Genomic DNA, 13,453 nt, shown 5'->3' with positions numbered 1-13,453 from the left:
GAATTTTTTAAAAATTGTTTACAGTGTACTTTGAGAATTCGGAGTTTTATATACCAAATTTAAAAGTTCTAGATATATTTTGAATTTTAAGAAACATTCTTTAATTCAAATTTAAATTAAATTTAGTATATGACAGCTTCTTTTATAAACAGGTTTCTTCAGCCTGTTAAAACAATTTTAAACGGGTGAAGAGGGAGGGGAGAGGGGAGTTAAAATAAACTTTTTATCTTTCTGTCAAACAATTCGCTCTTTTTTCACGATCTCGTCTGGAATTCCCGAGATTCAATTCGAGTTTTTGTCCTTTGATTCTTCTGTCTGTTGTTACCGGTCGAAGCCGAAAGCGTAAAGAGCGACGCGAAAATTCAGTGGCGAGTAAACCAAAGCCCTTTCACCCAGGTGCGCAAGGATTTTAGCCAGAGACAAAGCTCAAAAGCGCCGACAGCTCTCAACCCGACCGCCACTTTCAATTCGGAAGCTGCTTTGCGGTTTATCGCTCGCATACCACTTCCGTTTGTAGAAGAGAATAACAGCAAAAATACCGAGCGAAGTTTCAAATATCTCCGTGCATATATTTGCGGCGTAACGTATTGCGGAAAACATAATAAAGAGCTAAATTATATTTAATAAAGGTAGAAAAATATCTTGCAAAATATACAGATATATAAAAAACACGTCTACTGTGTAAAAAAGATATAAAAATTATAGTACAATTCTTTTTTTTATCAAAAAAAGATGGAAGCTTTAATTAATACGTCTGCAAAAACTTGATAAAACTATTAACGAATTGTTATTTTAAATAGTAATGGAATTCAGCTTGTTACCTTTTGTTATCATCCCTCACAATCGATACTATATTTAAATTACAGACTAGTTCTTCACACAAAAAATCGCTTCTTATCAATGACACATCTCGCTGTAGAATTTGAATACGTCGAGCGACAAGGATCATTGGGAAGTTATCAGGAGTACATGAGCACTGTCGATGTCTGCATTTCGTTAGTGAGTTTCCATTGTAAATACTCGACTTAATCGCGCCGTGTAAGACAACTGTGCGGGTATGCAATGATGATAGCGCGAAACAAACAAGCGCGCGAAGCGCCGTTTTCGCAAATCCCATCATCGGGGGACATGCCGGGCGCATCGCCAGGAATTTCTGATCGGAGCGACGGTTTCCGTCTACGTCGTGACGAAACTGGTTTCTCTTTATGACGGGATATCGGACGGTCGCCCTACGGTCTCTCAGTCGGTTCGGAGATCGTCCTCATCGTCCTCTTCTTCCTCCACCTTCATATCGTTTTTAGGGAAAACACAACAGTGGCGAAGGGATGAAGGGATTACAGAGCTGAAACAGAGAAAGATAAAAATCGCCGTCTTTTTTACTGTATCCTTTTTCAAAAGTGCGAGAATTTTGTTTGAAAAGCTTAAAAAAGTTGTTATAGTAGATTATGTGTGAATGATCGTAATTGTAATGCCAAAGAAGAGTAAGCCCGTTACATTATACTTTATTGTACTTATTATATTTTATTATATATTGACAAGAATTTTTAAGTTATATACCCAATAGAAAGCATAATAGTTCATTATTGCGGTATGACAACACTTTTGGCACCATCACTATATCTTACATTTTATATACTTGAACATATAATTCCGTTCTCCATATTTTTTTAGGTTTAGAACAAAATATATTTATAGAAAAAATACCGGGAAGGGAGGATATAAAAGGAATACGATATATACATATTTGTGAGTCCCGAAAATTTCATTTTATTTTCAAATTGGGAGTCTGGTATTATGGAATTTTTTGTATAACTTCATTTGCAAAAAATTTGCGAGAAATATCAGCAATTTTATTTCTGAAACTCGCCTAATCATAAATGTCACATTTCTTAACAAAAAGAATTTTTCTTTTTGTTAAGGAAGAGGAGATAGTATTCCCTTACGCAGAATTTATGATTACTCCAGAGGTTACGACAATGCGAGACGCAGCGGCGTCGGCTTCTCTTTCTCCGTCGTTCTTCTCTCATTTTGCCCACTCTCCGGCAAACCCGTTCGCCGAGAGTGAATAACGCAACTTCATCACCGTGCGAGCAAGTTTGCGAATGGGCTGGACCAACGTATCGTCCAACGAATGGGATGCCGTGGGTGTGACTTGGTTGCGACCCGAGACCCACTGCATCTCATGATGTTGCCAGGTTGATGTTGGCTTTATCGCCAGACGGCGCTGCCTCGAACATACTCGGGACTGGGGGAGCCAGGTCTGGCCGGCATCCTCACTCCGTATCGCGGCTCCGACTCGTCGGAATCGTCCGCACTCACCTTGGTGGCGCAGCCGAGTTGGTCCCTCGCCTGGCGCTCCGTTTCGCCGTCGCGTCTCATCGCGGAGCACATGGACCCGGGAGATCATCCCTGCGCAGACTGTACGTTCCTCCGAGTGTGAACAGTTGGGGTGCGGAGGTGTGGGGGTGTGGGGGTGATCGATTCTCCGTCAATCATTGTACGACTCGCAGTGTGATCGATAGTATTGTTTTAGTGCGGGTGCCACGGTATTTGGTATTTCTCGATCGTTGTCGGACATCGCAGTGCGCCGGGGCGATATGGATCACGAATCACGGGTCTTTGGACTGTCGACAACGCCGATGACAATAGTTGGATCCTGAGGTTGAGTGCTGATTTGTGAAGTGACATGAGTGTTATTCGCGTATGATAATAATTCGCGAAGACACTGTAGTCGATTTGGTGAAGGACGAGATGCACACGTAAGGGCTCCTCCCTCGATTATCCTCGAAGTTTTACGGAGGAATTCACACTTCTCCTTCCTTCTATGTTTAGTGTGATATCGGGAGTGTCGCGAGGGGAGTAACGGCAGAGAGAAAGAGAGAGAGAAGAGAGGACGAGGGTGAACGCGCGTTAGAGGTGGAAGGAAGAGAGAACCCGAGCCACAGCGGACGCCATCTCCGCGTTATCGGCAAGCGGATCCCTCGGGACTCCCCCCCGAGCAACATCGGCGTCGCGCACCTTCGGCGGGAACTACCCCGCGACAGCGGCCACCCTGATGGGAGTGTATGAGGAGCGCGCCCCTCCTACCACCGGCATGCACTGGGTGAGTGTCATCCCTGTGTCCGTGTTGCCCATTGGTCGTTTCGTGCCAGCTGGTCTTCCATTCCGTCGGGGTGGAACAGCTCCTCGCCTGCATTGCGAGTCGGCGATAGCATCTCCGCAAACATTCCTCCCTATCAAATTCAAGATGGTGAATGTAGAGCTGTGTATCATTTCGCGAGTACGAATGATTTTTGCAAAGAGAGCTTGATTTCTCCGTCAATTGTTTTCAAGATTCGATTCGTGGATCGCGTGACGGTTCGGATAGGGTCAATTATAGGCTGATAACGCGAGTTGCGAGGATTTGAAATTACAATCAATTTATGAAAATCAGTTCGATCTAGTTCGTACAAATGCGCGAATTCAAGATACGCGACGGACGGACGCGGAGAGAGCCTTCGAAAGCAGGCTGCGAAACATCCTTTGTTTCATAAAATTACATGCTTTTACTTAATAATAACAAGTCACCAGCGTTATGCAGAAATTTATTAGTAACAAATTGCAATTTAAAGTCTAAATTTGCTTTTCTCATCCATTACAATTATAACACTTGAATGTGTCGATTTACGAGATCCAGAATAAAGTATTAAATGCAATCGGCAGCTAATGTTCACTAATGTGTAAAAATTCAATAAAAGCGATTGGTAATTATTCGATAATTGAAAGCAATGCGGGATTACGTGGCAAAGTGTGATAACACGGTCTACCTTGGAGTAACATTAATTTGCTCTTAATCAACCGGCCGAGGCCGCCGTCGTAAGTAACGAGTGCCGCTTGTAAACAAATGTAATTGATTGTCTCTTGTCGTCGATTAATTAAACCGGCGCATTAATCACGTGTGCGCCAATGAACGGAGTTGAACGTAAAGAAACTTTGCGCTAACGAAAAGTAACACAACGTTTCTTCCCTTTTCATACCATTATACGAGCCGTCATTAATTAATCTCCGTTCAGCAAAAATATTTACATCATTTCGAAAAACTCCGACAATTGTTCATCTCTTTTTAACGTCGCTTTCTTATGTATGATTATTATTATGTATTTCACATTTTATTGGTCCGGCCTTTTTCAAACAATTACTCGTAAAATTGCCATTTCAAACAATTACTTGTAAAATTTTATTAATTTTATATGAAAATAACTTTGTTTCTATTTTTTGTAAATGTTTGAAAAATGATACAGAGATGATAAATATGTACATGAAAACTTTTTATTTTATCGAGAATCTGCAACTTCCGTTTGGCTTGAGAAGACGGAAGTATTACTGTATACATATATTAGTATAAAGATATCACAGTATCAAATTTTGCGTAAACTAGATATGTTCCTAATTCTTTGTCTCTCTCTCTCTCTCTCTCTCTCTCTCTCTCTTTCTCTCTCTCTCTCTTTTTCTCTTCTCTGTCTCTCCCTTCTTTCAAAAAGTTTCTGTCACATAATACATAAATAAATTTATTTATATTAAAGTTACACAAAAAATTAAGTTAATGTAAATAGAGAATTAATTCAGTTTTAAATGGATGATGCATTTTCATTAATTATTTTAATCGAGATAAACATAAGAAATCTGTAAGAACTATTTTTGAGCTTACGTTACATGTAACAGAGGATCACTACTCTCGATATTTTACTTTAAAATAATCTTTTTTTAATATAAATTAAGTAGAAATATGTACAATATATTGTGGACCCATGACATTACGATTAGAGATTTTATTAAGCTTGCAATAAGTACTGTGTACACCAGACAGAGTTAAATATATGTTTTCAGGCATTCATCGAATATTCCACAGATGCTATGCACAAAACTTTGCCGCGAGAAAATACCCGTTTAATCCGCAGTGTCGTGGCTGTCTGATTTGGAAAAATACATAGGGAGTATCAGCTATATCGCATTCGATTTGGCGTCAATTAGTCTCACAGCACGCGCACTTTGTTGCGAGCTCTTTCAAACGCGAAACGCTCGCTAGAGAGAAAAAGAGAGGGAGGACGATTCGTTGTAGCTTCGATGAGATAAGGCCATCTTGCTGCGAATATGTGTCTGGCCGCGATAGCGCTTGTGACGTGCGTAATTTATTACACGCCGAGATTATATCCGCCGCCGTCCGTCGCCGGCAGTCATCGTCGCCGGCCGAACGTCCGACGTTTAACTTTGCACTCGAGGCCCCAACCTGGTCGGTTTCATCGCTGCACTTGTTGTTGACGTTATCACTTGTCCGTTATTTCAGAAAGGGATATACCGGGCATCGGAAAGAGAAATACGTTCGGCGGAATTCAAGCGCGATCAATCAAAGAAATAAAAGAGATGCTTGTAAAGCCTTATGTACACTGTAAAAAATTTTCTAAAAATTCAAACACCTCTCTGTCTGAATTTTCAGATCTGGGTATCTAAAAAAAATTTCAAACGATCTGTCTTAATTATCATAATTGTTTTTCCGAAAGTTTAGAAGAGTTTGTCTAAATAAACTGAAAATTGAAGTGTGTCCGAAAATTCAGACAGCATTCTGTCTGAAAATTCAGACAGTGTGTCTGAAGTTTCAGATCTGGGTATCTAAAAAAAATTTCAGACGTTCTGTCTTAATTATCATAATTGTTTTCCGAAAGTTTAGAAGAGTTTGTCTAAATAAACTGAAAATTGAAGTGTGTCCGAAAATTCAGACAGCATTCTGTCTGAAAATTCAGACAGTGTGTCTGAAGTTTCAGTCAATTTTTTTTACAGTGTTGAAAAATGTAGTCTTTATAAATGCGATGTGTGAATTATACATACATGCGTATATGAAAATATCAAAGCGAAATACTTGTCAATATTAACACATCTCATTTGACAGAATTCTTGAATTCTGAACGCGATGTCACATAATTCCGCACGATTAGACATGCATATATTTTCAAAAAAGAAAAAAAGCAGCGATTGTTCTGAGATATCTCTCGTATAATATCCACAACTGGTGTATCGAGTACGTGCGATTTAAGATGAAAATAGTTTTATAAATTGATTGATGTAATCATGATATTTCGGAAGCGAATCGTGACAGTTAACTAAGAGAGGACGGCTTTTAAGACATGTTGTTTTTTTTATATTTGAGATGCTGATTGTGTTCGAAGCATGTGCGTGCCGCGTATCAACGCGACAATAAAATTAACATCCACTCATTTATTAAAAACATCGGGACGAATAATCACGCGCTCGCGCGTCCGAAAATTCCATTTATTCTACTCAATTTCCTAATGAGATAGAATTTTCCGACGCGATTTTTCGATGAAAACGCGCACGGATAAGTATGAAAAACGGAAAAGCACGATGAAGCGGCAGATGGCGTCGACGCAATAAAGGTAAGGAAGAAGATCTTGCACGAGTTATTTGTAATTAATTGCAGATATTAAAGAGAAGATAAACTGGAATGAAATATCATTCGTTTAAATAATTCGATAATCATAAAGATACGCGACGTTGAAAATTAATGGTGCATTAAATTTCGAGATGTAGATGAATGATAAATCCTTGATTTGAAACTGTGTATCTTATTGTTAGAAGAAAATTAATTTTCTTATAGAAAATCCAATCACGCGCGCCCGTTAAAGAATTTGAAGTGTTAAAAATTAATAAAACAGTTTTGCAGTTACACGCGAGGGATTTAATGTGATTATCGCGCAGTTGTTGCTCGACTGCCGATTGTCATGTGTCGTGTCACGCATCGCACTTAATTTACCTCGATCAGGGGGAAGCCAGATTTTAGGTGCCACGAAATGTTCGCGTGTCGGAATCATTTAGCATGCAACCGCGCATTGAATGGCGTCGATGAGCCACACGCAAATCTGCTTTGATTGTGAGCGCAGCCATTTAAATTTAACGAGATTTTAGATATGTGTAAGGTATAATCATGCCCGAAATAACAAAGTTCTTAAATTCATCTCTATACTTGCATCTCTTTTCACATATTTTACGCACCTTTTTACGATATTTTAACACAAACCATCTTTTTCATCTAACGCGGATCTTCTCTCCAGAAAGACATAATAATGAGATTCTTTTTGACCTCCGTGTTTTTATAAATGTTAATATTTTGCAACGAGCAAATTCTTTATATGAAAAAAAAAAAAATTAAGTTTAACTGCCAAAAAGATTTTTTTTTATGAATTGTTATCGCGGGAACAAAACGCACTTCTCTCTAACTTGTTTCATACATATACCATTGAGAGCTTAATATAATCGAATTATATGATATATAAGCATTCCCATATACAGTTGGTCCGACGATTCTCGCGGAATGCGAGAAGCAGGATGATGCCCACCCGAAGGGGGACCGCTAATCTCCCGGGGTCAGGTCGCGATTCTTGGCCTCCTTGGCATGCGACACTCGCCGCTTCCAGCGTGAACTTCCTTTATCGGGGTGATCGAAAAGAGAGGATGAGAGGGAGGGAGGGAGGAAGAAAAAGAGGCGTATTTGAACCTCGAGGCTGTGGTAACGACTATTTTTCAGATGCTTCACTGTTTCTTTCAGTCGCAATGAACTTTGAAAACACAATCGTGATTTATGCATGCATCGCTTCCGTTCGTGATTTATGTAGCACGTTCGCGTAGCCATTTTTATCGATTATAAATGAGAATGAGGAATAGATAAAGAACAACGACGATTAAATGTAAGGTGAGCAAATAAAAAATATGAATTGCTTGTTTTTTGCAAAAATATAACACGTATTAAATTATTCATATAAGTTCTTAAAATTTCCTGAGAGAAATAGAGAGACAGAGAAAGAAAGAGATATTTTAGTGTACTGAACAATGTTACATATAAAGAGAAAATATCAACATGAGAAATCACTTCGACGTTAATGTATAGGTCGCTTGATAAATGAACAATCTGTTGGAATTATTAATTGATTCTTCTCGTTTAGAATATTTTATGAATAAAATTGGCAAACGCGTATGTGAAATTCAGCTTGTGTGCTGTACCATCGATACATTCTTCAGGAAGCAGTCTAATAATACCTTCTAAGTGGAGCGCGAATCAACGATCCGACTAATTTGCGGCGTCGTTCAGACGTCACTGTTGTAAAGAGACAACGTTTTGGCTTAAGAAATAGTATCAAAGGAAGCATCTTGCGATACCCGCAGTCGATGTATCCACCGAAAATCGTCGGAATAAATTGAGCTCTCGCAGAGTTAAATCGTGGTACTTATTATTTAATCTGTCAAACATTTAGTATATTACTGTTCATATCATTCTAAGTCTGCAACAGAAGACTGCAGTTTATTAAATTGACGGATAAAAGATATGAGATATGTTTGGAGTTATTAAAATTGAAAAATCTGGGATTTCTTTATTCTATATGGTACCTCCAAAATTCGAATGTTTTGTTTCATTTTTTTATTAGGCTGAGTCGTAAATAATTTTTGTTTTTTTTACTTTCTTTAATTTTTCCAAATGGCTGTATATATTTAGTTTTTCTACATGGCTATTCGATGTAAGTTTTGTTCCACTGATATCTTTGAAATATCATCGCCTAAATTAGAAAAACGGTTGGTCGCTTTTAAAGTCATGCTTTTGGGACAAAAATTTGCAGATCACATTCTTTCTAATACCACATATGTTTTCATATGTTATCCTCTCTCGTTTGAGTTTCTAAAGCGTTACGCGGCGAATACGATTTAAGATTTTTAATCTATTAAAAATCCCACTTTTACCATAATTTGCGAGTTTTAAATACTGATTCAAAAATAAGAGACTATCAATGGAATGCAAGAATCATTACAGCCAGCGTGACTCGTTCGGGATCTTTTAGAAGGATACGCGTTTGCTACCGCGCCGAAAATTATTCATGACTCAACTTACAATCAATAATATCTCCGATCGACAGGATGTCTATTCAAATCTTGTAAAAAAATTTCCTGAAAATTCCCTGATCTTCCAGGTATTTTTGTTCAAAATTCCAGGTAAAGAAAATATTTTAAAAATTTTTTGGTGCGATTTCCTAAAATAAGTTTTTTTGTTGCACGCGTTTTCTAATATTTTTCACTCATACAAAGGAAAAACGTAAAGCCACTTAAGTTCGAAGTGTTAGATTTACAAATGTACTGAAAAAGAACTAAATAGCTTTTGTTAAGATAATAATTTTAGCTTGATATTTCCATTTTTAATCATTAAATATTAAAGTAAAAAATATATGCTGCATATTCAATATTTTATTAAGCTATTGAATATATAAATATAGATAGGTATATATCTATAATATATTTTAAACACATAATTCATAATTTGGCTTATCGGCGGATTGCCTACTTCTTACAGAATAAGAGCAAAATTATTAAAAAGAGAATTTTTTTTTAAATTCTTTGAGTCCTAATAAAATTCCATGAGAATTCCAGGTTTTCCATGTTTTTCCAGGGAATAGACATCCTGGATTGAAAAAGAGATCGTGCGGTGATCTTGCGACATGAGATGTCGTATGTTTGACGGCATAGTAGCGCGTCTATTCAATATTTCTGGTCAACCCGACCGATTGGTAGCCCGCAATGGCGACGCGGAGAAGTGCAGATAGCCGAGCAACTTATCGGGTCTCCACGATGTTAAGCGTCGCCCACGCGTGTTTTGAGAGAAAGAGAAAAAAAGACAGAGAGAGAAAGAAAGAGAGAGAGAGAGAGAGAGACAGAAATCGCGGCCGACGCAATGGACGAGGCTGTTTGTTGTTATCGCTATCGTTGGCCGAGCAAGAGAAGCTGATACCAGTACACGTGCCACTCTTTGCCTGCGTAAGCCACCGAGGGCTACCAAACAGTATAAAAAACGTCAGCCGCTCCTAGTTTTACCAATTTTCTCAGGAACGGTTACAGATTTTTGTCTCAACAAGATCCCCCACGATATCACTTTCTTTCGCTTTATTAAAAAAAAATCTTTTATCTTATGAGAGAGAAACACGAATATCTCCTCTATACGCTCTAAAAAAGCAGAATGTTTGGCAACTACTGGACTTGTCTTAATCATAAAAGAATTTCATACCAAAGAACATCATTACTTATGAAATAATATATCTAGATTTGCGTTGATCTCTTCGAGAGCTCCATTAACGCCAGCGACATTGCTGCGCCATTGATATCGAGGACGACGAGCTATCCCGATAACTTTTTATCCGTCGTCGTTGTCGATGCCTAAAGAAATTTCGCTGACTCACAGCCATAGCCAGCCGGCTGAGCTTCTTCATCGAGCTCGGGCGCTGAAAAAAAGAGAGCCAAGTTACAATTTACTGCGATAACGCGCTGTATCTCGGTAGGTCGTGACGTAAGGTTATCGTGCGCATGCTTTTCCGTAGTCGGATCGCATTCGGTCTTGGATTTTCAAACAAATTATCATTCGTGACCGGCGCGACGGCTTCATTTTTCAAGCTCTCCGCGCTGCGCAATGTTTGTTAACATTGTCAATTCTACATTGTCCACTCTCTCTTTGCTTAGTACCAGATCTGCTAGTGAAAAGAACTTGAACAAACTGAGCCTACTATATATAATTTGCTTATCGCCGAAGAAAACGCCTAAAAATCGAAGCGTAAAAATAATGCATGTAAATCGTGCAAAATTAATCACCAAAATTCAATTGATATTTAATTTTAGTTAGATTTTAAATTTAAATTTTTTATTTAATTTATCAAAATTTAATTGATATTTTTCACGCCATTTTTCCTTATCTTTGATTTTATGTAAAGTTAACGATACTCAAACAACATTCGAACTAATTTTTTGTTTAATTTTAATTAGATTTGAAATTTTAATTTTTTATCTAATTTTTCATCAAAATTTGATTGATATTTTTCACGACATTGTTCCTTGCCTTTGATTTTATATGAAATTAATTAGACACTTGAACATGAAAAATGAGCATGTAATAAAATCGACGCTTTTATTTAGAAAAGAAATTAATTCACATAGCAACATTCAAATTTACGCTATTAAAAATTATTAAATCATCACGTGCATACATGCATCCGTGTTGAGTGCGCACGTTATTATTTTTCATTTTTTTTTCCATTATATAAAAATTTTAGCTCCGATAAAAGAGCTCTCTCCCTGGTTGCTCTCTCAACATTTCTCAATTATCGCGATCGCATTCAGGTCGCGAATGTACATGAAAAAAGGCAACAAGCAGATTCACGCGCAGGTAGGAGACGTAGGACATCGAGAATTTCTGCAAGAGTCCGTCAGCCGAGCCACATTTCTGGCGACATTCTACTCGTTTTCCGTCCCGGCATCTCGCGACCGCGGATTCCATACACGCGTTATTTACTCCGCAGTTTCGCGAAAATGAGAGGAGAAGAGAGAGAGAGAGAGAGAGAGAGAGAGAAAGAGAGAGAGATGGAGAGAAAAAGAAGGGAAGGCAAGCGCATACACTCTTGTGCAAGATTCGCCGCCAGTGAAAGTCTCTTTGCAGTCCGCAAGAGAGCTCGTTGCCGGACCGCTCTCAAGATGGATAAGGATCTTAAGGATCGATCGCGCACGCTCGCCGCTCTCATGAGAAATTTATCGGCCGATCATATCGGCTGTCCTTTCGCGTATTGTCATGTCGAGAATCGCGATCGATTTTACATACGGGAATTCGCGAAAATCTTTCACGTAATCGTTATTTTCCCCGGAATTATAAGACAAGATTTGCAAATAATTCAGCGATCTATTACCAATAGTATCATAACGTCGGGAATGAGTCACATGTTGGCAATTTTAGAATTTTCCGCAAAAATTACGATCCCCGATTCGCGAATAATTCGCGATGCTTCTCTTAAGCTTTAACGAGCCTATTACCGCACGCGACGGCGGCTCGTTGCGATAGGATAGCAGAATGTGCGGAATAGACACACGCTCCGAGGAAGGCACATTCCTGCAATACTTTTGTTCCGAGACTTGATCCCCGTTACATAAGGAACAACAACGTAAAGCACCTAAAGATTACGTCGTGCTATGCGAAGCGGAGCTGGGGTAGAATTAGCGATTCCGATCACGTCCCTTGCGGCGGTTAGGATGATACGATCGTTCTACGTCAACTTTACTCCACGTCATATAGCGGATTGTCTCCTTTACGTTTATTAGTTGTGACTCTGCGACAGGAAAATTGCCTCTGTTCATTATAAGCAAAATTTTCGACGGAAAACGTGTAAAGATCATTGCGGATTTCTGGGAAATTTAAAACTATTTAAAAACTTTGTGGATAGATTTTTAAAAAGATTCTTTTATAATCAACAACTTTCAAATATACCATCAATAAATCTTTCTTTAAAAAATTGTTTTAAAAATCCTTTTAAAACCTTTTTTAAACTCTTTTTATTATATATATTTTATCTCTTATATATATATGTTTTGAAAAAAATTTTTTTTTGTTTTTAAAAAGGTTTTTTAGAAAAAGAAACATTTACACCGAAGGTGTGCTCGAGAGTTGTTGGTTTTGAAATATTTATGATGCAAGAGAAATATCAAAAATGAAAAGTACATAGATAAATAAATTGAAAAATATCGAGAGAAAGAGAGAGATGGAGGGAGAGGGAGACGACGAGAGAAGGCAGCTCGTAATTTATGTCTACGCAACATCGGCGGGTGCGTTGAACACTTGAAACACACAGCAGTTGCTCGGATTGGCCGCCTTCGGATACCTTATAGGGTCGGGCACATGCGCGCTGCGGCTTACGACATCCATCAGAGACGACCGGCTACCACCATCGCCGGTGTATTATTCTCTTTCTCTCTTGCACGTTTCTTCCCTCTAGTGACAGCGGCGGTTTCAACCCGTCGTCACTTTGCCGGCTTCGTCCGATCGGCTCTCCTTGTTTTCTCTTCGCGTCTCTTTCTCTCGGATCTTTTGTGCCTCCTCTCTTTTCTGTCCCTGCTGGTCCCTTTAATCCTTTTTCACCTTCCTCGTTTTCCTATTTGTCCTGGTATCTTCATCTTGCTTTATTTCTTATCAAATCTTTCTTTTAAACATTTTCTCTCACACATTTTCACTCTCTTAGTATATTTTACCCTGTTGATTCATTCGCTCTTCGGACTTAGCGGTATTTTTTTTAGTTTAATCTATTTTTTTATTGATATTATATATCGTCATTTTTTAAATCATATGTATATTTCACATTCACATATAGAAAGAATATAATTCGCGATAAACTACTCTCAATAATACTAATAGTATTATTATTTAAAAGACAAAATACTCTATGTACCATAGAAAAGTGATTCTTTTACCTACTCTCAATTTTGAGAAAGAAACAACACACGGATTTTTCGAAAAAAAAGTAACCTAAGAAGTTTAAATTTGCATCTTGCTCGTATGCATTGACTTTGGCTTTCGTGACGAAGCACGCATGACGAACACGCGCGCCGATTCGAT

General features: G+C 38.3%; 1 protein-coding gene across 3 annotated transcripts in view; it reads left to right on the top strand.

Moving 5' to 3' along the window:
* Positions 1 to 2,472: 2,472 nt before the first annotated feature.
* LOC115246333 (LIM/homeobox protein Lhx9-like) overlaps positions 2,473 to 13,453 on the top strand; it is a 37,374-nt gene continuing 26,393 nt past the window's right edge. Inside the window, exons 1-2 of one of the 3 annotated variants that reach the window (XM_029825072.1) lie at positions 2,473 to 2,759; positions 2,833 to 3,103. In XM_029825072.1, the coding sequence (XP_029680932.1) occupies positions 3,056 to 3,103 (48 nt within the window). In that variant the 5' untranslated portion in view covers positions 2,473 to 2,759; positions 2,833 to 3,055. Of the gene's footprint in view, positions 3,104 to 6,391; positions 6,429 to 13,453 lie in introns of those variants that run through there. The other 2 variants (XM_029825073.1, XM_029825075.1) reach the window with 2 other exon arrangements.

Source organism: Formica exsecta, unplaced genomic scaffold, assembly GCF_003651465.1.
Source record: "Formica exsecta isolate Colony F162 unplaced genomic scaffold, ASM365146v1 scaffold148, whole genome shotgun sequence".
Classification (NCBI taxonomy): Eukaryota; Metazoa; Arthropoda; class Insecta; order Hymenoptera; family Formicidae; genus Formica; species Formica exsecta.
This window is presented reverse-complemented; position numbering and strand designations above follow the sequence as displayed.